The following is a 27898-nucleotide window of genomic DNA, read 5'->3' on the forward strand; positions in this document are numbered from 1 at the left end:
CTTTTCTCAGTCTCTCTCACAACTGTGGTTTATGTACACTTACTGAGGACTCAGTCTGTGTCTGGTCATGTGATGAGCTGTGGTGTTATTCCGAGCAATGTTACTTAATGGTGTATATTGTGTTGTTTTCTCTCTTTTCTTGAGAGTACATATGGTGACAGTATTTCTTATGTATATTTTAGGTCCCCTGGATATCTGGGTTTGATTGTCTGGAAGAGGTCCTGAGGAAGGTGGCCTTGTGCCGCCGAAACGCGCGTCGACCAAGTGCGGGGTCTCATACTGAGCTTTGAGACCTACTAATTGGCGGGGTGGTTCTGCCAATTAAGATTCAGTTTCCTTTTTTCAGATGCTGTGGTTTTGAATGTAGTGAGGGTATGATTGTGTTGGTATGTTGTGATTGATTGTGTGCCACCAGGGGTATAATTATTTGGGTAAATTGTTCTTCTATGTATATAGCTATTGTCATATTATGTTCTTTCTATTGTATGAACCATGAAATTATTTATGAAATGTATATGTGGTAAAATGTTCCTTATGAATTAAAATATAACGAAAAAATATAAAACTATAAAAGCATTGATAAATTGAAAATAAAAAGCTTTATATATTTTTGAAGAAAATAAAAAAGATTGTTGTGTATCTGTCACCTATATCATACTAAGAATGGGATTTATACCAGTATTGAAACATTGTGGCCATTGAGGGAACATTGCTCTCTTAGTAGTGTCTTCACACCATGTTGGACATGCCGAAGGCTTTAAGGTGTACAAGTAGCATGAATGAAGGTGCTTGTGAGTTTTACTCTTCTTGACATGCCTCTCCTCTACCCCTGGTTATGCACACAGTCTGCTCGGGAGAGCGCTCGCATACCTCACTGGACACACCGAAGTAAGCGCTCCCAAGAAGCCCATACACATGCCACAGTACCTTAATGGGCAAGTCGTCACTGTTACCCTTACTGTGTCATCCACTGCCTGTCCGCCAACTTCCTCCTTTTGCAGCTGATACGTGCTGCGACACTCCGTCTGCACTCAACGGTCCATGTAGGTTTGTTGCCAAAATGGTTGTAATAAATCGTAGTCGCAGGCCTCACTTCTTTCTGTCAAGAGACTTATTATCAAGAGACAAGAAACCACCTAACTGTGTCTCAGCCAGACGCAGTTACAACAATGACTGTTACATCAACCACTCAAGCGCGGAATGTAAACCATGTCATCAGAATGTTAATATGTCACAGCAATCTCAGCCTAGCTGAGACTGACAAATAACCTTATTACATTAATCCACTGAGATTATATTATATTCTGAAGGCTGTCAAATTAGTCATGTATGACATAATACAATTAAGAACTAAACAGAGGTATAACTCAGTAGGGAGCATTTGACTGCACCTCCCCCACAAGGACTGCAAGTATTATTTATTTAAAAAAGAAAGCATTTGCAATGCAATAGGTCTCGCAATTATATGAGTCTGAGCTATTGGCAGTGTAAATCACAATGCCTTTTATTTATGTGTTTGGTTGTAAAACATACATAAAAGGCATTGTCTTTTACAATACCAATAGCTCAAACTTGCGTAAATGCAAGACCTATTGCATTGCAAATGCTTGTCTTGACAAGTGCCATCAGAGTCTGTGTCAGCGTGTCTCGCCCAAAGCACACACGAGTGTGCGCTTCCTGCAGCGTGAGGACAAACGGGCTGTGGTTCTCCTTAAGAGGGAGCTTATCACACAGGATTGAGGCGCTTTCTATTCATCTTTGGGCTTCCTGTTTGCTCTGCTCCCCTTGATATCGCGTGCTCGTCCCCTGCAAGGAAGACAAATTGAGGAGGCGTTTGGCTGACAGGCCTTATGAAGGTGTTACATAAATTAGAGACTAATTGGGTAGGTGTCGTCAAAGGCAAACCGACAAAAGCAGCAATATCGTCTCTGGCAAAATGCTTTAATAACACTTAATCAAGAAAAGGGATTTATCCCAGAAAAAGCGCTGCAGCTTTGATGTAAAGTCCTACATCTTACTGCTCAAGACTCCAGCTCTTTGTCTCAGGGCTTCGCTAGTGGTGCTGAAGGTAAGTATTGTGAATATAGACTGGATCTTGGTCATTGCCGGCAAGTTGTGGGAAGATATTTCACAACAGGTTGTGTAAATCACAAGTCTTCTCTCTTTCCGAAGCAGCCTGGCTGCTTTACTTGAAAATGTGTGTCCGAGCCTTCCATTTTATAAAACCTTACACTACAAAGGTGAAGCTGCAAAGAAAAGCCAGATCATTCAATTACTGATGAAGCGAATAGCATTTACTTTTATATTATATATGCACATAGGAGTAGGCAGGGACAGACGCACATATTCAAGCACGCAGGCAGAGGAGCCCACTTACAGCCAAGTACACAAACAACAAGAAACAAGCATTTAAAATGCAATAGGTATCGCCTTTTAATAGGTGAAAGCCATTTGCTTTGCGATACAATACCATTAGCAAAGCAAATAGCTTTAACTTAATCAAAGGTGAGACCTATTGCATTTTCAATGCTTGTTTTTAAATGGTGTAAATCCGTTCAGTAGTTCCTGAGAAATTTGAAAAAGAAAAAGTTTCAATATCTAGGGACGCGGTGGAGTCGCGACCCCTCCTGATCACGAGCTTCACTGTGATTGGCTGCCAACACGCCAAACCAGGAAGTGTTGGCAGCCATCTTGTGACTCGGTAGAACCGAGTCACACGAAAACAGTAAAACAAAGGTGAAAAAAAGAAAAGGGGGTAGGGTAGAAACACCTTGACCCCCTAGGCCTACTCAGGGGGTCCCACAAGGGCCCCCAGGGCCAAAAAAACCATTTTTTTAAATTTCAACGAAATTCGCACTGGGGTCGCGAATCCTGCCTATTTTTTTTTTTTAAATGAAGCGGGAGTTCCCGCACTTCTGAGGTTCTGTAAAATCTGCCTTGTCCTGTGATATTATGGTTCCATCACGATTTTGGTGATGTTGTACCGTATTTAGCGAGTACGACTAATGTGGAGTGAATTCGTCATGTTAACTAGCGAGTTCATTACGTATAAAGAGACTTTGTTTCGAATATGGGTTCCATTTTGTCTTTACCTCCATTTTGTGTTGCCCTCACGTAGGCCTGTGGAAGTAACCAAACAAACAAAGTTGCAAGGGCTTCATTGTTCATACACTTATTAACTAAGCCTTTTCTTGACTCTAAGGTGCATTGTAAGTAATTGACCTCTTTATCTGAAACTGACCCTTTGCTAGGCCAATTTCCTTAGTTGATCCTTGTCTGAGATTGCGAGTCAAAGTTCAGGACATCGTTAATTTTTAGCTTTTCTACACATGCTTTATCTTGCTCGTTATCTATCATCGTTTCCTTTTTATGTTCCTTCGTTATATGCATTGTGCTTTCAATTATGGGTTTGTCCGGCTTTTGGTAATTGAATTTGGGACGATCCTAATAATTAACTTGTGGGGTTGGTACAATGTAAAGTGAGCCTTTTGGAATGTGATAATGTATAGAAATATGTTTCTATTGGTCAGAATTTGCTGCAGTGGGTGTCCATTTGTAATGTGAATATTGTGTATAAAAGGTGATGTCTTGCTCTATGAAAATTGAGCAGTTTCTTGGGTTGTACACTGTGTTGTATTGCTGGGATTACTGTTACTAGCTGCAGCTAATAAACTTGATCTCTGACGCCACCTAGAAGTATTCCGTGTCTCTGTATACCAAGGCAAGGGAACCCAGAGGACTTCGGGCGTGTCCCTGGCGCCGCTGGGTACTTGAAATCCCAGTTCTTCAGTTTGCGCGGCCAACGTGGGGCGACTTCAGTGGTACCGGTCCAAGCCCGGAGATTGCGAGGATCCACGTGAGGAAACTCTGGAGGTGGGCCCCCACTTCATCGACCCCTGCATGTCGACGTGGACCGAAGGTCTTTTCTGCGAGGCTTCCCGCTTTCCAACAGCTACGAAGGACTGCTGCCCTGACTGTCGCCTTGTCTTAGACCCTCCGATTGATGTTTGTAAAGTGAGACGATAGACGGTCTTCTGGTGGCGTGACAGATATTTGGTTAAGTATAAGTGGGTCGCTCCCACGACTTTGTTTGGTTCCTTGGTTTTGATTTGGTTGCTGCAGTACCCAAAGCCGAAGGGCTTGTATATTTACGAGTGTATCATTTTTTGATTCCCTTTGAAGTTTGAAACCAGACTAGTGAGCAAGATGCCTGGTCTTGGTAAATTTGGTAATTGGTTTGTTTGTGGTAGTAACAGGGATTCCCGATTGGAGGATTCGTGTCCGATACCTCCGGTTGGAACTCCGACTTATGAGCTCTATTCAAAACACGGAGTGGGCCCTATTACTTATAATGAAGTATGGGTCCGCTATACTAAAAAAGATGGTGTCTTACGATGGCCCCAATATGGTAGTTTCGAATCAAATATTTTAGATAATCTGGAAGTTGTGCTGTTCAAGAAGAAAGCCCGGCCGGCAATGTTTGACTCTTTCCGCCTTTGGCGTAAGGAAGCCAAACAGTGAGAAATTAAGCAAGCAAAAAGAGATAGGAAAGATAAGAATATGTCAGTATTACAAGCTGCTAGGCAGTTTAAGGAAGATGGAGAAGAGCATGTGAATGAAGTCTCAGATAGGCAGCGTTGTATGGCCATAGATAAATGTTATCCGGCCTTGCCGTCTTCTCCTCCAAAAGTGATTGAAGACCTTGAAAAAGATCCTTTGATCTTTCATTTACTAAGATTGCCACCTCCCTATGTACAGGGTGCTACTGCACCTCCATTACCCCCGGTTGTTCCACCCTTTGTAGTTCAACCTCCTGCTGTTGTTCAGCCACCCGATGCTCCACAGATGGTTTTGCCTCCTCCTGCACAACCCATTCTAGGGTCGCCAGCCTTGCTATCAGCTTTGCCTCAAACTCCTTTGCCTTCTGCTTCTGCATCTTCGACTTCTACTGTTCTTGTCCCTACACCTTCTTTGCCTCAGAATACTTATTCTCCTGTTCTTATGTCTACTTCTTCCCCTTCTGCTCGAAAATGAATGACCGAGACTGTTGTTAATCTGTTGTCACCATTGTTTGGGTCACTGAATATGACGTCTGTTTCGGAACGTAAGCAGAGTCGTAGTCAGCTTCCTAGTTCTGAAGAACGGACAGTGTTGGATTTGTTGGCTCGTAGGTGGATTTTAAATGCTCCGAGGTATGATTTGCCAGCAGTTATGGATGTTTTTTTCAGTGGGAACCGCCTAAGCAAAGGTATGTTTTTGATGTAATGTGTACTTTTCTGCGTCAGGAATGGGAAGATAATGAGTTGGGTCCGATTCCGCAGGATGTGCTCGATGTTCAGTCAGATTTTGCTAAAGGGCTGATAGTGGAATCTGATGTTACAGATGCCGTAGAGACAATACTTGCTTTCAGATCTAGACTTCCGCCTCAGACATTGTATGAACCTGATTCTTCTGTTAGGAGGAAAGTGAAACAGTATCCTATGAGAAAAGTTCCTCCTGTATGGAAAGAAGCAGTTCAGGCTAATGTAAATTTGGGTATTCAGGCCGCTCCGGCTCATTTTCAGCGAGTATGGGTACAAGTCCCTTGGAAGAGAGCAGAGGTCTTGGCTCTTAAGCAGACCTTACCTGAACCTCGTAAGAATCCTGCTGGTTATTACAAGGAGTTGTCCCAGACAGTTGAAGCGTGTATTATGAATTTAGCTGACATCGATATGTTGATGGGTAATGTAGTCCCTCAACCTTTGTGGGCGAAGATTCGTCATGAGAATCATGCTGCTGAATTAGGTGATACCTGGGCGAATATTGTTGCTGCAGATGGTAGACAGGAGGGAGGTGCTAAACCTGAACCTCTAGTTTCAGAATTACCAGGTAGGATTATTAATTTGATGAAAACGATGATGCCTGCTTTACGAGTGAATTGGGATAAGTTAGCAGCATGTAAGCAGAAGAAAGACGAGAGTGTATCTGATTTCTTCACTAGGTTTGAAGAGACGTTTATTGATCATAGTGGTCAGGATATGAGTACGGAGGGTGGTCAAAGGTTGTTTGTGGATAAATTTGTCTTTAATTTGCTTCCCAAACTTTCTAATAAGTTAAAGGACTCTGAGAGCTCATGGGCTGTTTCTTCGTCGGCCCAGATATTGGCTACTGCACAATATTACGAGAATAGGGATAAAGATGAGAAGGATAAAGTGGAGAAGAAAACTAAAGAATTAAAGACGAAAGTTCTTTTGCAGCAAGCTTATCCGCCTCGTCAGAATCAGCCTCAGTTTCAGCAACCTCCACAATTTCAGAGATTGTTACAGAAGCCTGAGCCTTATGTTCAGCGATTCTTTCCTGGCCCTAATCAGTGTGCTTATTGCAGAGAGGAAGGTCATTACAAGAATAGTTGCCCGGCTTTGTTACAGCGTGCGAATGGTGTATCTGGTCAGAGAGGTCATGGTAGTTTTCAGCAAGCTCCTAGGGGTAGGGGACGTGGTGTGATCCCTCAGAATGAGCGTTCCTCTTCCCTACAGAATTCTGCGAATTATTTTGACAGACAGAATGTTCCGAGTGATCAGTCCGCCCAGTATTATGTTGAGGATTACTATGTCGGAGGTGAGAGTTCTGGTTATAATGATAACTAGGACAGCCAAGGACAAAGTGAGGAAGTAGTGTCAGTTCCAGTAGATCAGAGTGGACCTTATGTTGAAGTGATTACATCAGGTGTGGTAGAACCTTTTCTTTAGGATACTGGTGCGATGAAGAGTTCTATTATGCACTCTAAACTTCCTGGCGCACCTTTGTCTGGCTTGACCAATGTTTCAGTAGGATTTTCAGGCGCCCCAGTTCGTAATCCGGTTTCTAGTCCTTTGTCCCTTACCATTGGCCCTTGTGAATTGGAAGCTCCACTTATTTTAACGACTGGTTGTGGTGAGAATCTGTTGGGTTTGGACTTGCTGAAAAGATTGTATGCGACATTGCATTGTTCTCCTTCAGGAGTACAACTTACCCTCGGTAAGAAAGTGATTTCTCCAATGTATTTGTCTAAGGATTGTTTGCCACTGGAATTGCGTTCGCTTCCTGATACACTTTGGGCCACAGGTCCAAATGATGTTGGTCTTTTGCAGATTCCTCCGCATGTTGTTACCCTTAAGTCGAATGCTAGGCTACCTCGTATTCCACAATACAAGATTTCGAGCGATGATTAGAGAGCTCTTTTAGCGATTGTCTATGATTTGGTTGAGAAGGGTGTAGTTGAGGAAACGAGAGGTAATGTGTGTAACAGTCCTGTTTTGCCTGTCCTTAAACGTACTGATGCTTCTCAGCCACCTGTGTACAGGTTTGTGATCGACCTTCGAGAGGTCAATAAGATAGTCGTGCCACAGTTTCCTGTGGTACCTGATATCACTGCTTTGTTGACTTTGATTCCTGCTTCGGCAGCTTGGTTTTCTGTCATCGATTTGAAGAATGCTTTCTTCAGTATTCCTATTGCTGAGGAGAGCAGGGATATTTTTGGCTTCTCATTAGGAGGCCGAAGCTTCCGGTTTAAGAGAGCTCCCCAAGGTTATTGTGAAAGTCCCTCCATCTATAGTCAGGCGTTGAAAATTCAGCTTGACGGTTTTGTGTTACCTGTTGGTGCTACTCTTATTCAGTACGTCGATGATTTGTTGATTACTGCTGATGATGAAAAGATTTGTAAAGAGGCTACTCTTTCTTTGTTGAGGTATTTATCTGACCTTCATCATAAAGTGTCACCTTCAAAGTTGCAATATTGTCGCCAGGAAGTGACCTACTTAGGTCATCTCTTGTCGAAGGAGGGAAGGAGATTGACCCCAGAACGAATTCAAGCGATTGCGCAAATGAATGTACCATCCACACAGAGAGAAGTGCGTGCCTTTTTAGGTATTACATCGTATTGTAGACAGTGGATTCCCATTTTTTCCTTGCTAGCGAAACCTCTGTTAGCATTGACTCTGAAAGATACTCCGCATCCTCTTCCTTGGTCTGACGAATGTCAGAAAAGTTTTTCTGAACTACGCGATGCATTGTGTTCCGCTCCTGTGTTGGGTACTCCAGACTATAGTAAGCCTTTCACGTTGTACGTGCACGAGAGAGAAAGTTGTGGTTGTCAGTGTTGACACAACCATTTGGGGACAAGCAGCGTCCATGTGCGTATTTTTCAGCAACGTTAGACCCAGTTGCTAAGGCGTTGCCGAGTTGTCTGAGAGCTACAGCTGCAGCGGCTGTTTCTAACCGACAGTCTGCTGGTTTGGTATTGGATAATACGTTGATTGTGATGGTCCCACATGCAGTAGATACCTTATTAAACAGGACTAAGACACAGCACCTTACTAGTGCACGTCTGTCAGGTTACGAGTTGACATTGTTGGCTAGTCATGTTCACATTAAAAGGTGTAATGTGCTGAATCCAGCTACGTTGTTACCGATCTCTACAGAGACGGATCCTCAGGAACAGCATGATTGTTTTCTTCGTACAGAGGAAGAAACGAAAGCTAGAGTTGACCTGAGGGATACTACCCTTACAGATGTTGATGGTACCCTATGGGTAGATGGTTCGTGTTTTAAGCTTCCGAATGGTGAAACGACTGCAGCGTATGCTATTACAACTTTACATACAGTTGTTGAGACAGCACGCATACCACAGAATTCTGCGCAAGCAGCAGAGTTGATTGCACTGACTAGAGCGTGCGTGTTGTCAGAGGGAAAGCGAGTGAATGTTTACAACCGATAGCCAGTATGCGTTTGGTGTTGCCCATAGTTTTGGGCGTTTGTGGAGAGAGCGTGGGTTCCTTACTTTGCATGGGATAAAAATACAGCATGGGCAGTTGGTGAATGAATTTTTGAAATCTCTCACTCTCCCAAAGCAGATTGCAATTGTGAAGTGTAGTGCGCATAAGAAAGTTGTGGACGATGTTGGTCGAGGGAATGCGTTTGCGGATGAAGTTGCGAAAGACATGATGAGCCGTATGTATGTTGCAGGCCCAGCTAATTGGGTTATGGCTGGTGGAATGTGTGAAGACACAATAGAAAGGGTGAAAATGATTCAGGCTGAAGCAACTGAGAAAGAAGTGAGTGTTTGGAGAGAAACTACGGGTATGTTGGATTCGACAGGTTGTTGGGTTGAGTTGTCAGAACACCAGCGATGGCTGTTGCCAGATGCGTATGTGCTCCCAGTGGTTACTATGGCTCATGGAATGGCTCACATTAGTTCGAAGGGAATATGCAAGTTGTTGGCTCCAGTTTGGCAGAATGCTGGAATTCCGAAATGTGCAGAGAACGTGGTGAAACATTGTATGATTTGTCTGAAGTATAATCCTGGTAAGGGAACTCCAACTCCAGCTGGTCATTTTGCTCCTCCGACGTATCCGTTTGAGGTGATACAGCTAGATTATATACATATGGAGAGATGCAATAATTTGAAGTATGTCCTCGTGGTTGTTTGTGCCTTTTCCAGGTGGATAGAGGCTTACCCCCTAAAGGATAATACTGCCTTGTCTACAGCCAAGGTTTTGCTCAAAGAATATTTCCCTAGGTATGGTTTGCCCAGAATTGTATGGTCGGACAATGGGAGTGAATTTGTGGGTCAAATCATGAAGAAAGTATGCTCTGGTTTGGGGATGAATCAGAAGTTCCGTGCAGCGAATCACCCCCAGTCTGCTGGACTTGTTGAATGTTACAATGGTACCTTGAAGCTGAAATTAGCTAAGGTACAAGCGAGCACTGGTCTTACATGGCCGGATGCCTTGCCGTTGGCTCTTTTGTCAACAAGGACGACTGTGCATTCTCGAGTGGGACTTAGTCCGTATGAAATTTTGTTTGGTCGTCCTGCGAATGTTTGGGGTGTGCCTCGTCCTAAAGAATACAGCAGTATTGAGTACCCTATGTTGGTGGATTACTTACATGACTTGACTGCTAAATTACGTGTTCTCCACCAACAGGTCCATGACAGTTTACCGACAGCTACTACAGATCCAGGCCATTCCATTGAACCTGGACACTACGTTCTCGTTAAGAATTTCCAGCGCACCAAGAATCTGGAACCGAGATGGACTGGTCCCTACTTAGTTCTTCTGGTCACTAGAACCGCTGTTATAGTAGCTGGCAAAAAGAACTGGGTGCATGCCACCAACTGTAAAAAAACTTCCTTTGCCTTTACCGTATGATCAGTGGGTGAGGGATGGTATAGCTGACACAGATTGTGAGAAAGTCCCCAGATTCGTGCCCTTTAGTGATGCTCATTTGACATGGACACGGTCAGAACGCGAGGATGATGATGTTGTGCAAGCTGCTGTGCCTCCTCATCTAAAGATTGACACCACCAATCCGGATCTTCTATTCAAGGACCAGACTGTACCTGATAAAGTACGCTACGATTTGAGACCAAGAAAGCTTGTACATATGGACAAATAAAGTGAAACTGAAATATTTTTTTAGATAGTGAATTTACACTTTGGCAGATCAAGAAACTTTTTTTTGCTTTTTCCTTTTTCGAGTCACCATCCGGACTCCGCTGCAGGGTCACGGTAGGAAGTTCTTAAGGGCTGAACCGCGCAGTGACACAGGGTCCGTGGTCCAGGGTCGTTAGTACGATCTTGGCCCACACTTAAGTGAAGAAGGTAACGACCGTGAGCAGCACGTTAGAGGATGGAGTTTTTTTATGCTGACCAGTGTTAGGAAAGTGGATTCTAAAGTCCGAATATGTATATTGATTCGTAGCAAATGTTTTTTAATAATGTGTTTTCTTATGCTTGTGAATATTACGTTAGCTTGTGTGGGTTGGATTTTCTATGTCACACAATTGCCGCTCACATCTACCTCCCAACCTACTCTTTCTTTTTCTACTGTTTCTCCACATGAGTTTCATACGTTACCTGAACATGAACAGACACGAAGATCAGAATTTGTGAACAATTCGTTTATACAGATGTTGCATCAGCATCAGCTAGTCATAAATACCACGAATTGTTGGGTGTGTGGTCTTATGCCACATACTACAGACAAGGGAATCCCATATTTGGTTTTGCCTTTTTCACCTAATGGGTCAGTTTGGGTACTCCAACCGATGTTTATCTATGCGAACGAAGCCTCTCCAGTGCGTTCTGTTAACGATAACGTGAGCAAGAATGCTTTGATACGGGGAATAGTCGATATGATTAGAGATATTGGCGCGTATAATGCTATCCCTAAAGATGAGGTACGAGCATATGTCGGTTGGAATAAGACGACATATAGTGTTAGCTTGACGGAGAAAGAAAGACAGTGAAGGTCTCCTCCTATTTGGATTGTACCCCACCAAGGTCATCTTTGTTTGCAAGGTAATTGTCAGAATCCGAGAGCTCAGCTTGGTAAGAGTGTGTGTGTTCACACATACGTTTATACGTCCCAGAAATCTCCTCCGTTTGTGCCAGCTAAAGGCACGTATTTTGTTTGTCACGATAGAGCATACATATGGTTGCCATCTGATTTTTCCGGCACATGTTACGTGGCATTTTTGCTTCCCCCTACATACACTGCTGTTTCCGATTACCATAAGACAAGATATGGTAGAGGTGTAATCAATGCGAAAGATACTATCGAACTGTGGTATATAAATAAATAATACCGGATCTATTTTTTACTGGATATGGTAATAACAGATAGCTCAATAAATAAGAGTCAAGATTCGAGGTAGTAGGAGTTTGCAGGTTTAATACAGCATAAAGGACAGGAACAGGACAACCTGCGAGATCTGGGATGGCTAGCTAGCACAACTTTAATAACAGTGCACAAGCATATATACTAAAACAGTTGCATTACAATACATACAATAGGCGGAGCAGGGGGTGTGGTGCATAGCAGTCGCGACAGATAAGGGTGAAAGTGGGTGTAACAGGAGGCGTGTACATAGACATGTGATGTAAACGTAACAGAATATGTCATAAATGGGGCGGAAACATGGAGGGGGCTACCTAAGGAGCCGGGACCTCTAACCTAATGGTGCGCGCAAACTGACAATGACGTGTTACTAGGAGAAGCTGGGGGCTATGACTTCTGAGCTAGGAGCAGAGACTGAAGTCTGGAGAGTCAGGGCGACATGTACCTAAACACTATCTAGTATCTGATGTTAGAGAACATGTTGATATAAACTAAAAGTTATCGGGGTAAAGGCTAACGGACTCTAAGACTGGTGCATGCATTATTCTACATGTAGTGCGTGTTGAGGAATATTAAATGACCATTAATACAGTATTTCTCTTACATGGAGACGTAAAGGCTAGACCATGACGGAAACTATTGATGCGATTCAGTAGCTTAGGAATGCAGAGAAGGAGGGCTGGACTGATAACTAGAATCATAACATACTTTTGGCAGACTAGCAGGCAGAGCCAGGCCGAGCCGGGCACTGTGAGGCAGGAAGTAAGTGAAGGGTCAGGAATACAGGTGGGGGCTGTATCGCTCCTCAGCGAGGGCTCAGGAGACAGGAGCTGAATCTGGTGTCCGGGCCCTTTTGAGGCCTAGAAACGGGGACTTTTCAATGAAATAACGTGCACACTGAGAAACGTGGCAACGTAACCTTACATAGGCCTAATACTCGTAGCTTTCACGAGAACTGGAAACTGGCATACTAGAAATGGACACAACGGTAAGTGCGTCTTTAATCGAACATGGGGGATACATATGCATATTAATCATGCACACATAACATAAGATGGGGGACACGTAGGGACACAGAACATGGCAAAATTTACTTTTCCACAGCACAAGAAGTTGGAGACTTCTTTAAGGGTTTCCTACCTTTTGGGGTCCTATGGCTAATAGTAGAAATATTCGTCAGCTTACGAGAGTGGTTGAGGCCACTATAAATGAGACTGCAGGTGCCCTTAGCAATATTACAGCTGAGCTTCAAGCGGATCGCCTTATGACATTACAAAACCGCTTTGTTTTAGATATTATACTTGCAGATACAGGTGGGGTATGCAAATTGATTAGATCTAGTTGCTGCGTTTTCATACCAGATAATGCCCCGACAGTGTACCAAGCCATCTATAGACTACATAAGATCTCTGAGTCTATTCATGAGGACGAAGGTAACTGGTCGTTGATGGGATGGTTTTGGGAATTGTTGTCCAAATGGGGATGGAAGGTTCTGATTTTCCTTGGTATGGCGTTACCTATCCTTTTCTCGTGTTGTTTATGCATCCAGTGTGGTCCCGCCATTTGTAGTCTTTGTGCTACAATCTGTGTGAGAAGACCCGTCTCGAGAGAAGTGAAGGATAATAAGATGATGTTACAGCAATACCTTGATGACTTGATGAGAATAGATATAGACCTAGATTCAGATTGACGTGAGTTTAGGTTATTGCCTACGTAATGGCAAAAGGAGGGGCTGAGGTTCTGTAAAATCTGCCTTGTCCTGTGATATTATGGTTCCATCACGATTTTGGTGATGTTGTACCGTATTTAGCGAGTACGACTAATGTGGAGTTAATTTGTCATGTTAACTAGCGAGTTCATTACGTATTCAGAGACTTTGTTTCGAATATGGGTTCCATTTTGTCTTTACCTCCATTTTGTGTTGCCCTCACGTAGGCCTGTGGAAGTAACCAAACAAACAAAGTTGCATGGGCTTCATTGTTCATACACTTATTAACTAAGCCTTTTCTTGACTCTAAGGTGCATTGTAAGGAATTGACCTCTTTATCTGAAACTGACCCTTTGCTAGGCCAATTTCCTTAGTTGATCCTTGTCTGAGATTGCGAGTCAAAGTTCAGGACATCGTTAATTTTTAGCTTTTCTACACATGCTTTAGCTTGCTCGTTATCTATCATCGTTTCCTTTTTATGTTCCTTCGTTATATGCATTGTGCTTTCAATTATGGGTTTGTCCGGCTTTTGGTAATTGAATTTGGGACGATCCTAATAATTAACTTGTGGGGTTGGTACAATGTAAAGTGAGCCTTTTGGAATGTGATAATGTATAGAAATGTGTTTCTATTGGTCAGAATTTGCTGCAGTGGGTGTCCATTTGTAATGTGAATATTGTGTATAAAAGTTGATGTCTTGCTCTATGAAAATTGAGCAGTTTCTTGAGTTGTACACCGTGTTGTATTGCTGGGATTACTGTTACTAGCTGCAGCTAATAAATTTGATCTCTGACGCCACCTAGAAGTATTCCGTGTCTCTGTATACCAAGGCAAGGGAACCCAGAGGACTTCGGGCGTGTCCCTGGCGCCGCTGGGTACTTGAAATCCCAGTTCTTCACTTCATTTAATTGAGGCCCCCGGGTTGGCCAGGACCCTGGGGCATTGCAAAGATATATTAGCAGGACTCGCTGGGGCCCCCGCAGCCCCAGGGACCGCCACCTTGTTCAATTTGTGGGGGGCCTCCAAGGCCCCCCCAAGCCCTGGGGACCACCACCCCCCAGGCTTTTGTCAAATATTCACGGGGGCACTGCTTTGGATTTTGGAAGCGAGAGCAGGCAAACCTGCTCTCTCTTCCAAAATCCAAAGCAGATTGCTTTTCCACATGGGGAGCTGCATGTCAGCAGCTCCCCGTGTGGAAAAAAATACCGGCTCCCGCAGGACGCGGGGAGCCAGCCGGACCGTGGGGTTATTGGGGCTCCCCCCACGGTCCCTAACAGATAGGGCCGGCCCCGGGGGATGGGGTCCCTGGGACTAGAAGTGGGCTTAGGAGGGGGACCACGCAGCCCCCCTCTGTAAAAATTTAAATAAATGTGGCCATGCCCCGGGGGATGGGACCCCTGGGCCGGAATTGGCCACGGGAGGGGGGCCCACGCGGCCCACTTCCTGTTAAAACATTTTTTTTTTTTTAAAGGGGTAGGCCCTGGGGGATGGGGTCTCTAGGGCCCAAAAAAAGGAAAAAGAAGGAGGACTATGCAGCCCCCCTTCTAAATAAAAGAAATTTTAAAAAAGACTGGCATTGTGCCAGAGGCCACGCCCCCTCCCAGCAACAGTCTGCAAACGCGCACTGTGGCGCGTTTTAAGTTGGGGAAATAATTCCCCTTCAATACTGGGGGTCCCTGGGGGCCAACTAGCCCACCAGGTACCTCCAGTATGCGCCACAGGGCTGCCTTGCAGAGAGGTGGTCCGAGGCCACGCCCCTTTTTACACCTCTCTGCAACGCAGCTCTGTGGCGCTTAGTGGAGGTACCTGGTAAGCTAGTTGGACCCCAGGGACCCTCAGGACTCAAGGGGATGTAATCCCCCAATTTACAACGCACCAGGGGTCGCATTTGCACAGTGGTGCAGGGAGGGGGCGTGGCCTTATTTGACAAGTGTGCAAACGCGCCCTGTGGCGCATTTTAAGTTGGAGGATTCTGTCCCCTTCAATCCTAAGGGTCCTTGGGAGCCAACTAGCCCACCAGGTACCTCCAGTAAGCGCCAGGGAGCTGCGTTGAAGAGTGGTGGTCCAAGGCCACGCCCCCTTTTTATACGACTCTGCAACGCAGCTCTGTGATGCTTACTGGAGATAGCTGGTGGGCTAGTTGGCCCTCAAGGACCCTCAGGTTTCAAGAAGACTTAATCACCCAACTTAAAATGCGCCACAGGGCGCGTTTGCACACTTGTCACAGGCCCCGCCTCCCTCCCAGCACCACAGTGCTAACGTGCCCTGTGGCACGCTTTTAAGTTGGGGGATTAATTCCCCTTCAATCTTGAGGGTCTTTGGAGGCCAACTAGTCCACCAGGTAACTCTTGTAAATGCCACAGGGCTGTGTTGCAGAGAGGTGCTCCGAGGCCACACCCCTTTTTACACCACTCTGCAAACGAGGCTTCTGGTGTACTGCTGGTGGGGTGATAAGGTCCTCTTGTGGCCTGAGGACCTCAAGACACAAGTGGACTTCATCCTCTGAGCAGCAGTGCCCCAGAAGCCGCGTTTGCAGCGTGGTGTAAAAAGGGACGTGGCCTCAGAACACCTCTCTGAAACGCAGGTCTGTGTCGCTTACTGGGTGTACCTGGTGGGCTACTTGGACAACCAGGGACCTTCAGGATTCAAGAGGACCTAATAGGGAAATTAGCTTTTAAAAAAACATTGAAATTCACTGAAAAAACCATAGGTTTCAGGTACGTTATAGTTAGAAATTAGCATTTTAAAAACCTTAGAAATTCACTGAAAAAAACATAGGTTTCAGGGACGTTATAGTTAGCTGGACATTTCACTCTTACAAAACCATAGAAATTCGGCCGTTATAGTTAGTTCAGCTAACTATAACTCGTGCACCTGCAATGCACTGCTCATGACGTCACATATTGCATCATTCATGACATGGTCAGTGACATCACTGATGACATCTCAAATGACATCACTGATGACATCACTGATGACATCATCCATGTGAAAATCTGATGCACCTCCTCACACTCTAATATTACCTTTGATACACCCACAGTAAATTACAGACTACCATTTTCTAAATCATTGACACACTGTGGGCTTTGTGTATGGGCGGACCGGAATAACAGGCTTGGAGGCCGTATGTAGTGAGCTATATCTGTAGCTCTATTTATTAACACTGACAGTTATAGAGTACGTAGGGGCAGAGGAAACACAAGATTGGAGAGAGAGTCCGGAGGGTAGTCGTCAAGGAGCAGGGTTCCGCTGTGAGCAGGTGTGGGGGTCTTCCTCTTCTCCGTCTTGGGTAGTCCGGTGGCCCTCGGAGGTAAAGAGAGACAATGACAGGGCAGTTAGTCCTTGACCACGAGTACTAACCAGTGACACCAACACCCTGGTTGTGATGGGGTAGAAGAGAGAGTGAGGAGGGGTCGGAAGGGTCGAAGATGGAAGGGAACTCAAGCAGGAAGGGAAAGGGTGCAAGTAGTGAGGAGTCCGGTGGCGGTATTCACTATCTACAGTGTCTCGGGAAGTGCGCGTATACACAGTGCTCCTAGGAGTGCTATACAGTGAGGGGATTCGATATATACACTATGATACAAGTCGACCTACAATTCAGGAGACAGGGTACTCACATGCCCCGCCGCAACTCTTCTCCGAGTTGCGGCCGCTCTCCAGCCACCTCCACAGGACTCCACCAGTCCTCGCTCCAGATCTCTTCCTCCTCGCCTCCGCTCTTCTCTTCTCCGCGCTCTCCGTCCACCGCCTTCAGTTCTTGGTTTGCTGTCTCCTGCCACGAGTCCGCCTTCAAGAACTCCGCTTCTTCTCCGTGGCGTCCTTTTCCGTGTTCCGGTCCGGGATCGTGGGCGGGACTTCCGGGGTCGGTGACAGGTACTTCCGGTTCGCCGTCCCTCGTACTCGTTTCCTGCATGGAAAGAGAAAGGGGGATATGCCGGGTTGCCAGGGACGCGGTGGGACTATCATCGGAGCCCAGGGAAACGGTACTGAGCCACCGCCCGAAAGAGGTAGGGGAGGGGTCTGTTCCACACACACCAATACCAGTTACTACATACGCACTCACTGATTCCTAGGTCTTCCCACACATCCACTCATACATGCAGTCACTCATCAATACAACACTATCAAATGCACTCATACACCTATACAGACACTCACACACTGCCACTCATCCATACAGTTACTCACACGCCCAGTCAGTCATGCTAAAAATCAATCACACTCCCATTTACTCACCTATACAATTATACACACACCACCTCACTTATGCATACAGATACTAACGCATACTTACTCTCTTATATAATCAGTGATACAAGTACACACTCATCCATACAGCCAGTCTCACAATCACTGACTATCATGTAGAATCATTTATATACTTCTACTCTCACATACACTGCCTTTTACATATGTAGTTACTTGGGCATGTACCACTGAGACATCCATTCACTCACCAACACATCCATACAGACACTCACGCACCCATACAGCTGTTTCCACATGCACTCTTAAACCCATACACCCAGTGAATCAGCCATTCACACATCTATGCACAGTCACATACCTCCCACCCACCCACACACACACTCAATCTCCCAAAAAATACTCAACCAATCAATAACCTATATAGACACCCATGTAGCTACTGACCAACCCATGCAGCAGCTTGCACAACAACAGACAGACTGATACAGACATTCACACAGTTTAGTCACTAACCATAACACATTTAATCACTCACTTATAAAGTCAGTCATGCACCTACTAAATCCTCCATCCAGACACTTATACACCCACTCATTCTTCAATAAACCTTGGAATATATATATAAAATATATTTAAACTTTACAGAAACACACAGTAACTGGATGTTGTCATCAGTGATGTCACTGACCATGTCATGAATGATGTAATATGTGACGTCATGAGCAGTGCATTCCGGGTGCGCAAGTTATATATAGTTAGCTGAACTAACTATAACGGTCGAATTTCTATGGTTTTGTAAGAGTGAAATGTCCAGCTAATTATAACGTCCCTGAAACCTATGGTTTTGCAGTGAATATATATCTATACACATATATATATATATATATATATATATATATATATATATATATATATATATATTCAAACCAGTGTAACCTCCCAGGCTCCGCCCGTAGCGACCAGGAAAATCACGCAGTTCCAAACAGCTTTATAGTAGGCACAAGTTTATTCACGAGCTGAACCAAACAATCTGACGCGTTTCGGGCATCCGCCCTTGCTCACAGACGTGACATATATATATAAACAAGAGCTTTCAAACCCGAAACGGGTCATTTGCTGAGAAGAATGGTCAATAAATAACATCTTGCCTGAGATTCGAGTGGTCCATCTCTCCTTCTTCGCCGCCTGGAGGTTGAGGGAGTGCACATTTTGTTGGATATATATAAATATATACACACACACACATATATATATATATATATATATATATATATACATATATATATATATATATATATATACATACACATATATATATATACATATATACACACATGGATATATATATATATATATATATATATATATATATATATATATATATATATATATATATATATGTACATATATACAAACACACACATATATATATATACATATGTACACACGCACACACACATATATACTGACGAAGCTGCAAGGCGAAACGTGTTTGTTGGAAGGGTAGGGGGTCTGCAATAAACCACCTTGAAACCGGATACCTGTGTGCTTTCCCTTTTCAACGCATAAATGGGCTGTTTACGTTTTTCGGATATATATATATATATGTACATATATACACACACACACACATATATATATACACGTATGCCCACATGCATACACACATATACATGGAAATATATATATATATAATATATACATGAATATATATATACATTTAGATACACACACATATGTATATATATATACATACATATATTCATAGATAGATAGATAGATAGATAGATAGATAGATAGATAGATAGATAGATAGATAGATAGATAGATAGATAGATAGATAGATAGATAGACGGGACTACGCAAAACTCGGGACAGCCAGATATAGAAGTAAAGTTAAAGGCTTTAGTCCTAATTTTATGTCTGACATGTCCCGGTTTTTGCTTCTTAAATCTGGTCCCCGTACCAAGTGGTACTGCCCTTGCCCTTGGCTGCTACTGTAAGCCCCCTAAAAGCTTCGAAACGTCATCAAAGAGTGGGTCCCAGGCACTGGGTGTCACGTGGGCTGCAGGGGCCTGGCCCGGGCACACAACCTAGCCCCAGAGCTGCAGGCGGATCTGATTGACACCGACGGGCACCAATGACGGGGCAGCGCCACTCGAAAGGGAACTTTTCCGAACTCCAGTGAGCCAATGGCGTGACGGGGGAGGGCGGCCCGCGCCTGGCAGGGCGGGGCCCGCGGCGGGCTGCGTGCGCCCGGTGGGTGGGAGGGGGCGTGCCCCGAGGTTAGGTTGAGCCCCCGCAGAGGGAGCAGCCTGCACCCAGCCGCACAGTGTAGCTCGGGCTGCCTCGTGAGTTACACTGTGGGGGCGGCAGCAGCGGCTGAAGGGGGAGGCTGAGACCCGCACGAAGCACTCCAGGCCGGGGCTCAGCGAGCATGGACCACTACGACACCCAGACCAACGACTACATGCACCCGGAGGACGACTGGGACCGGGACCTCCTGCTGGACCCCGCCTGGGAGAAGCAGCAGCGGAAGGTGAGCTCAGGTGGGGGACGGGGAGTGCACGCGCACACCTCCGCCTTTCATCATTGCGCCGCTCGGGGTGGGAGTGCACGCTCACACCTCCGCCTTTCATCATTGTGCCGCTCCGGGTAGCAGTGGGTCTGTTTTCCACGCTGGGTGAGAGGGCGGGGGAGTGAGCTGCTAATGCGGAGAAGGTATTTCCTTTTCTGCCCCTCCTCATCCCCCGCAGGTCGGTGTGGCAAGAGCAGCAGGGAGTGAGTCAATCACCGCTTCCTTTCGCTGGTTGTGCGCTGTGGACAGCGGGTGGATTTCAACATATAAGATCAGAGCGTGACTTGGATGTGACAGGCTTCGGGCAGTTTCCCGCTGGCCTCGGGCAGTTTCACGTTATGGAGTTTAACTGTGGTCGGAGCTGAAATCTTGTCCTTGGAGCATTCTATGTCTGGTTGTTAGTGGCATTCTAGAACTCGAGTGTATCCCTTCTGAGCCTTGCATTGATGTCTGGTTGTTAGTGGCATTCTAGAACCCGAGTGTATCCCTTGTGAGCCTTGCATTGATGTCTGGTTGTTAGTGGCATTCTAGAACCCGAGTGTATCCCTTCTGAGCCTTGCATTGATGTCTGATTGTTAGTGTCACTCACGTTCTAGAGTTTGAATGTATCCATGTTGTACCATATTTGAGATCCGATTGTCTGTTCCCGGTTCTAGAACCCGAGTTTACCTTCTACTCAGCTGAATGAAAGTTTTACCTTTTTGATCCCTAGGACACCCTACCTTACCAGATACGAAGATCTTATTGTCAGTTTTACATTATGGAACCTGAGTGTATCACTTACCTGCGGTACAATCCATTGAGAGGTGATTGTTCAATTCACATTCTAGAACCTGTGTATCACTATCCTACTCTACCATCAGCTGATTGTCATTTCCCCTTTTTAGAACCCGAGGATATCTCTACTGTACCATATATTAAAATGTAATTGGCAGTTTCACATTCTAGAACCCGACTGTATCTGTTCCCTATGGTACAATCCATTGAGATGTGACTGTTTGCTTCACAGCCTGCAACTAGAGGGTATCTCCAAAGTGGCATCTTTCATGCTCGGAGTATCTGTTTCACCATCTACAACCATATTGTATTCCTTCCGTCCCTTCTATGGCGATCTGGTTGGTGATTTCACTTTGTAGAACATGTGTAATACTGTACCTGCTGTTGCCTACAGCTCGACCATATTCATACAGTGCCAGCTTCTGAGGCCTGATGTCTAGTTTAACAGTCCACCGTCTACTACTCTTATTCTCACTATCATATTAGAAGCCATGCGTTCATGTTCTACCAGTTTTTGAAACCAGATTCTGTTGCCTAATTTATAACGCCAACGTACCTCATTTACTACGTGCTGGTGGGTTTTGTCAGTTAATTTCTGGACCCAGGTCGCATTCATACTGTTCCAGCTGTTTCCGACTTGTCGTATTTACTCTTTGGAACCCTTGTATCTCTATACTGTGACAGCTTTTCAGACCTAATGTACCTTCACACTCTAGAATGCACATGTAGTGCTGCTGAAAGAGATCTTGGCGCCTGATTAGCAAATTCAGATTTTAGAATGTGTCCATACTACAGCAGCAGTGAGATCTCATAGTTCAGTGTTCGAGAACCTCAGTTTGCCTTAAAGGTCGCAGCCATGGGAGTGTCGTTGTCAATTCCATTCTAGAATCCAGTGTGTGTGTGCCTATGACGTGTGATACAGGGCGATCTACTCCATTCGTTTGCCATGATGGTGTATCGCTTGATGGTTGGGGGTTCGTTTGCACTCCCGGATTGTGGATTTGATCAGGGCCTACAGGACTGGCTCTGGCACCTTCTAGATTGTGGCAGGCACTTAGAGCGGATTTACACTTTACATTCCTGCAGGGCGCCCAGTGTCGCAATCCTTACAGTCCATGGGATTTCACAACATGGAATTTTAATTCTACTGTGGCCTTTGCAAAGATTTACAACTGCATTTTGGCAAGGCTGGGCGGGACTTTCGAGAACGTTGAATAGCAGATTGCCTTTGCTATGATCTCTAGAGTAAGGACATCCAGATTTGAGAAGAAGATGTAATAATATTTAAAGTCGATGTGACGTCATACTGTATAAGATAGCTTTATTTATAGTAAAGAACAGACTGCCTGCCAACTATGCTTTTCAGAATGTATCGATCCGTGCTGCATGTCTGCTTCACATTCTAGAATTTAACAAAGCAGATCTGGTTTAGTTACGTAGCAGAATGTAGCAGGCAGTGCTGCTGGTTCAGTTACGCAGCAGAATGTAGCAGGCAGTGCTGCTGGGTCAGTTACATAGCAGAATGTAGCAGGCAGTGCTGCTGGTTCAGTTACATAACAGAATGTAGCAGGCAGTGCTGCTGGTTGTTACATAGCAGAATGTAGCAGGCAGTGCTGCTGGTTCAGTTGCATAGCAGAATGTAGCAGGCAGTGCTGCTGGTTCAGTTGCATAGTAAGTAGGACGTGGGCTTAGTTACGTTGTAGACTAGAATGTAGTAGGCAGCTCTGTAGAATGTAGCAGGCAGTGCTGCTGGTTCAGTTACATAGCAGAATGTAGCAGGCAGTGCTGCTGGTTCAGTTGCATAGTAAGTAGGACGTGGGTTTAGTTACATTGTAGACTAGAATGTAGTAGGCAGCTCTGTAGAATGTAGCAGGCAGTGCTACATAAAATGTAGCAAGCAGTGCTGTTGGTGTAGTTGCAGACTAGAACGTAGCAGACAGTGCTGCTGGTTTAGTTACATAGCAGGATGTAGCAGGCAGTGTGTAGGTTTGTTTACTTAGTAAAATGTAGCAGGCAGTGCTGTTGGTTTAGTTGCAGACTAGGATGTAGCAGGCAGTGCTGTCTGTTTCACCTTCTGAATGTTGCTGAGGGCATCTCCTGTTCTATTTCCATTCTATAACGTAGGAACAATGGTGGTAGTATGTTTCTCACCCCTTGGGATGTTGTGTACGTCACACTCTAGAACTAGTGATTACAAGGTGACCGCGTTGCTAGTCGGTTTCCCGTTGCTCGTGGACGTCACGCCCTGTCTAGAGGGTGTCCGAGTGTCGCCCTTGCAGTGTGCACGCACACACGTGGAGGGGTGCGGGAGAGAGGCCCGGCCATCTGTCAGTCTCGGTTACCTGCAGTGTCCATTCTACTTGACATATGGCACGGGCCGGATTACAGCTGACAGCGTGCAGCCCCTCCCTTATCAGCGCTGGTAATGAACTGAATGGGACCCCCGCCCCCTCCCCGCTCAGATCACCGCCCCTCTGTCACGATCGCTCCAGGCTAACTTACAGTGGGGCGCACACGTTTTATTGGAACTGAAACCGAACATTTTCTGTTCTTGATTGTCAGCCTGAGTAGTTTGATTAAAAACGCACCCCCACCCCTAAATATATTTGCATTCACTTTTTTTGTCTATATATTTTTGCTGCTTTGGGAAGGCCGGAAACGCAGCCGAGCTGTGATAGGAAGTGGCTGAAATGGACTCCGCGGTGTAATGTTCTGCAGAGGAAGCAACAGATGTGTGCGCCAGCCAGCAGCCATTGTGCACGCGAGTGTGCATGTGTGTGTATGGGGGGGGGGGGGGTGCAAGTGAGTATCCTGCTCGGCTGTGTAGCTGCACCGCGCTGCTAACCTACGTTGTGAGCATCAAAACTACTGGAGTTTATCCAGAATGCGTGTGATATTGGTGAATGGAGTCAACGCACCCGCTGTCACCCCCTCTCTGCGTCTGTATATAGCTATGCAGACAGACACCCCTCGTCCGGGTTCCAGTACACCCAAAGTCCCCGCGTGTGCATGGTGCTCACCTGCAGAGTCCCCTTCCAGCCTCGGGGGGGATTCCGTCTGTCTAGGCCTCTACTTTCTCCTCCACCCCTCGTGTGCAGGGGCCCACTTGTAAGTGTCGGTGTGTGGCTCTGTGTAGGGGGCAGCTGCCCCCCGCCCCCTGTTTGCCTGGCGCCTCTTTATGTGTATATTATCTGTCTATGCACGTAAATTAACTGCCCCCCTCCCCCCCACAAGTTGCGGGGCCCACTCTGTATAACTGGCAGTCTTGGCTGACGCCCCCCCCCATAACAGGACTTTGTCTATACCCCCCTCCCCCGTTCCAGGCGACCGTATATCTGTCTGTCTGTCTCCAGCCGGCTGCGGTCCCTCCCTCCGCCCCGGGTAAAACATTCTTAAAACTCGGGCAGCGCACGGCGGGAGGGGCCGTGGATCGCCCCCACCGGCCCCTCCCTCCGAGTGTTGTGTACACAGCTCGCAGCATACCTTGCCCCCGCCCCAGGGTCCCTTCCCAGGTTTCGGGGCCGCGGTTTGGGGCGGCCTCTGCTCCGCGCACTCGTGTCCAAAAATGGTAACATTCGTCCCTCCTACGTCAGGGCAGGAGGGGCCGCGAGTGAGAGGCATCCGGTGTTAGAGCAGACTCAGGAATTCTTATCTGCCAGACATTTCCCTCTGAGTCACGGAGGGCAGCGGTGACTCCCTCCTGCCCACCCGGTGCCACCACGGGCGCTTCCAAATGTGCCAGCTCCGCGCTGTCTGCAGGGCGCCTTCTGTGCGCCCTGGGCCGGGTGCAAAATGTTACTTTAGTTTCTTTATTTTGTGGCAACTGGCGCTGGGGTGTACAATGTTACACTTGGTAAAGTGCGGCGGCTCGTCCGCGGTCCTGTGGCTTTACTACTAAACCCGGAGAGAGGTAGTGACTAGTCAGAGAGGCCCCGGACTGGCAGGGGCACCTCTAGTGTCAGCAAAGACAGGGGCGAGGCTGAAGTGGCCGCAAGGGTGGGGCCGGTTTTGTTACTGGGGGCCGGTTTTGCAGCAATGTTGCAGTGTCACCCCCTAACGGAAGCGGCAGGGGTGCTTGACACTAATAGCCCCCTTCGCCTCCAGGCCCTGCCCAGCCGACACCCTACGTGGCGCCGCGGCCAGGGCGACTGACGCTGGAATCTGGGGATCAGGGTTCGATCCCCGGCTCCGGCGGCAGGTCAGCCCAGCACCATGTGACTCTGGGCAATAGCTCGCTTAATCTTCCCGACGGCCCCCAGCGCCTAGAGACCCTTACGGGTGATTGTGCGCTTTACAAATGTGGACTTTTACCTCTAACCCATCAGCCTGCATCGACCGACACCACCTGTCTCTCACCTGTTACCCTTTCACCCCCTCTTCCTCTAACACGTCATCAGCATGGACCCCCACTTCTCTTGCTTTGTAGCTGGCTTTGGGCTGGACTGGATCAAAGGTTACTAAAAACTCTGCCACATGTTTTGCTGTGCAGTGGAAGCCCTTTGCAAAGGTCAACCGGTCACCTCTCAGTTACAGCTGCATTTAGCTGTTAAACGTATTATAATTGTGAACATGTAAAGATAACAACATAATGAAGTGATACTATCACAAAATGTGCCGCGTTGTGCTGCATAATTTGCCTTTTCTTGCTGCATAATTTAGTCTACTGTGCCACATAATTTGATCATCTCCCGTCTCATAATTCCAGTGGCCCTGTATAAATAACATAATTAAATAGAAAAATATTTACCTATCATACATAACCTATTCATATATTCATCAACTAGTCAATTTACAAATTGTTCCAATTCATGCCGCCACTTCATCATTGGCCGGTGGTGGTATCTATTAGTTCACATAAGATTGATAGTACATAGAGGTATAGGCAATAATTGGATTAACTGAAGCAATAAACTCCCGGCTGAACCTACAGTCGGTTCAGAAAATTAACCTGACATTGTCGCTCGTCTTTTGTGAATAGTTAACATGAACAACAAGCACTACTATTGCCAACAGGTTTCGGTTGGATAAGACAACTTTTTCATAGGCCTTCTTCACACCTAGTTGACATGAAACAGTGTACATGAGATTAGTTTCACCATGGTGAGGATGCCATAAATTCCTACCCTCCTTTCCTTAGCCGTACATATGTCTCACGATACAGCCTGTGTGTCTGAAAAGTAAGTCTGAGAGACCCTGGATTTTAAGAGCTTCAAGTACCTCTCTTTTCAAGATGCACTAGTGCGTTATAAACCGTTTCATTTATCACTGATGTGCTTCAAGATGTATGTTATGCAACTAAGCAAAGATGGAACTGAAGGCTGCGTAGTGTCTAAAGGAAATCCTCGCCTCTGTGTATTTACGTCACCATATTTCCCAGCGTTTGCTGTCCATCAACTTGCACCCCCCTCTATAATCCACCTACTATAACCAGAGCCACTGGAATTATGCGCCAGTGGAAGACCAATTTATGTGGCAGGCTAGATTAAATTATGTGGCAAGAAAAACATATTTTCTGGCATATTACAGAAGGTTCTGCTGCAGTATTATTTCACTGCTGTCATATTAACACACATTAATAACATCTGAGCAAACCTTTCACCCCTGTTACCAATTTCATAACTAAGCACAGCAATTAGCCACTGAAAGGTGACCAGTTCACCTTTGCAAAGGGGCTCCATCTGACCGGCACCACATGTGGCATTTGTTTTAAAGTATCATTTGATCCGTTTGAACTAGAAAGTTTTATTTTTGTTGAAATCTGCTAATTAGACAGGATATGATGTAGCGCAATAAAGTGCAATAAATCCTAAATTTCGGTGCATATGTGATGTGGCAGGGAAAGGGCCAGAGGGGTCGCGTGGTCCTTCAGAGGTCGTTCTCGTTACCAACCATTCATAATAAACTGAGTAGCCGCTTACTCAACCTTCCAGAAAGCGCCTTGGGTGCCTTATCAAGGGTACGAAGCGCTATACAAACGCTACATGCGAGGACGAGGCTATAGGCTAGGTCTGTTGTGTATGGCGCGTGGGCGGGGCAGGCCTGTCAATCTCCGCCTTTACAAATGGAGGTGGAACCGGAAGCCGCGTGACTATCAGAAAGCACTTCAAAGGGCACTTGAAAAGGCCATTTTTGACCCAGAGCCGCGTGACTGCGCGTGTGAGGATGACTCTAGAGCAGCAGGGCCGCGAAACACGTTGATGATAAAGGGGGCAGTGTGTGTTAAATTCTCTCTGAGATTTGGGACCCTGCGGGGACCCGTAGAGTCGGGTAGGGGTTGCCTTGTGGCCTGAAGGCTGGTTTTGGAGGTCTGTTTGTGGTCCGCTCTGCAGAGTGTAGGAATGACTCCACTACAGAAAACAGAAGTGCTCTTACTGTCCCATTGAAAGTATAGCAGCAGGCTGAAAAGTGCAGGCACTGCCCCAGTAAAAGTAAAGCTACCCTGATGCCACGTGCTGGTACGGCCCCTTTAAAACTGTGGCAGTCTTACACAGAGGCGTGCGGTACTGTCCTATTAAAATAAAGCAGCCCGCTAAAAAGTGCTAGTACTCCTACTAAGAGTAAAGCAGCCCCTGGGAAGTGCAGGTACTGTCCTATTAAAACAAAGCAGCTCCGCTGAGGTTTGCACTATCCAATGACAGCATTGTAGCTCTGTTATGAAGTGTTGGCAGCATCCTATTAAAGCATTGCAGCCCTGCTGTGAAGTGCTGGCACTGTCCTTTTAAGCGATACCAAAGGGGATGATGGACGGAGCGTTTGAGCAAATCAAACACTCACCCCCCAGTCAACTGATCTGGGTTTAATCCAGCACCATTCTTTAGCTCACTCCACTACCCCAGTTCAGACATGGCCATATGCGAATCAGTCTGACCCTGTGCCTCATGGGAACAGTCCAGCCCGAACTGCCAAGCCAAGTCTTCCCTGGACCGGAAACAAGCATCCTGGGACCGGTTTTGGATTCATAATCCTCATCAGCCAGGCTATCTTGA

General features: G+C 46.0%; 1 protein-coding gene across 3 annotated transcripts in view; it reads left to right on the forward strand.

Annotated features, from left to right (window-relative positions):
* The first annotated feature begins 19822 nt into the window (after positions 1-19822).
* Positions 19823-27898, forward strand: part of ACTN1 (actinin alpha 1) — a 301498-nt gene continuing 293422 nt past the window's right edge. Inside the window, exon 1 of one of the 3 annotated variants that reach the window (XM_078659463.1) lies at positions 19823-20096. In XM_078659463.1, coding sequence (XP_078515589.1) covers positions 19995-20096 — 102 coding nt within the window. In that variant the 5' untranslated portion in view covers positions 19823-19994. The remainder of the gene's footprint in view (positions 20097-27898) is intronic. The other 2 variants (XM_078659464.1, XM_078659465.1) reach the window with 2 other exon arrangements.

This window comes from Lissotriton helveticus, chromosome 9 (genome assembly GCF_964261635.1).
Source record: "Lissotriton helveticus chromosome 9, aLisHel1.1, whole genome shotgun sequence".
In the NCBI taxonomy this organism is placed as follows: domain Eukaryota; kingdom Metazoa; phylum Chordata; class Amphibia; order Caudata; family Salamandridae; genus Lissotriton; species Lissotriton helveticus.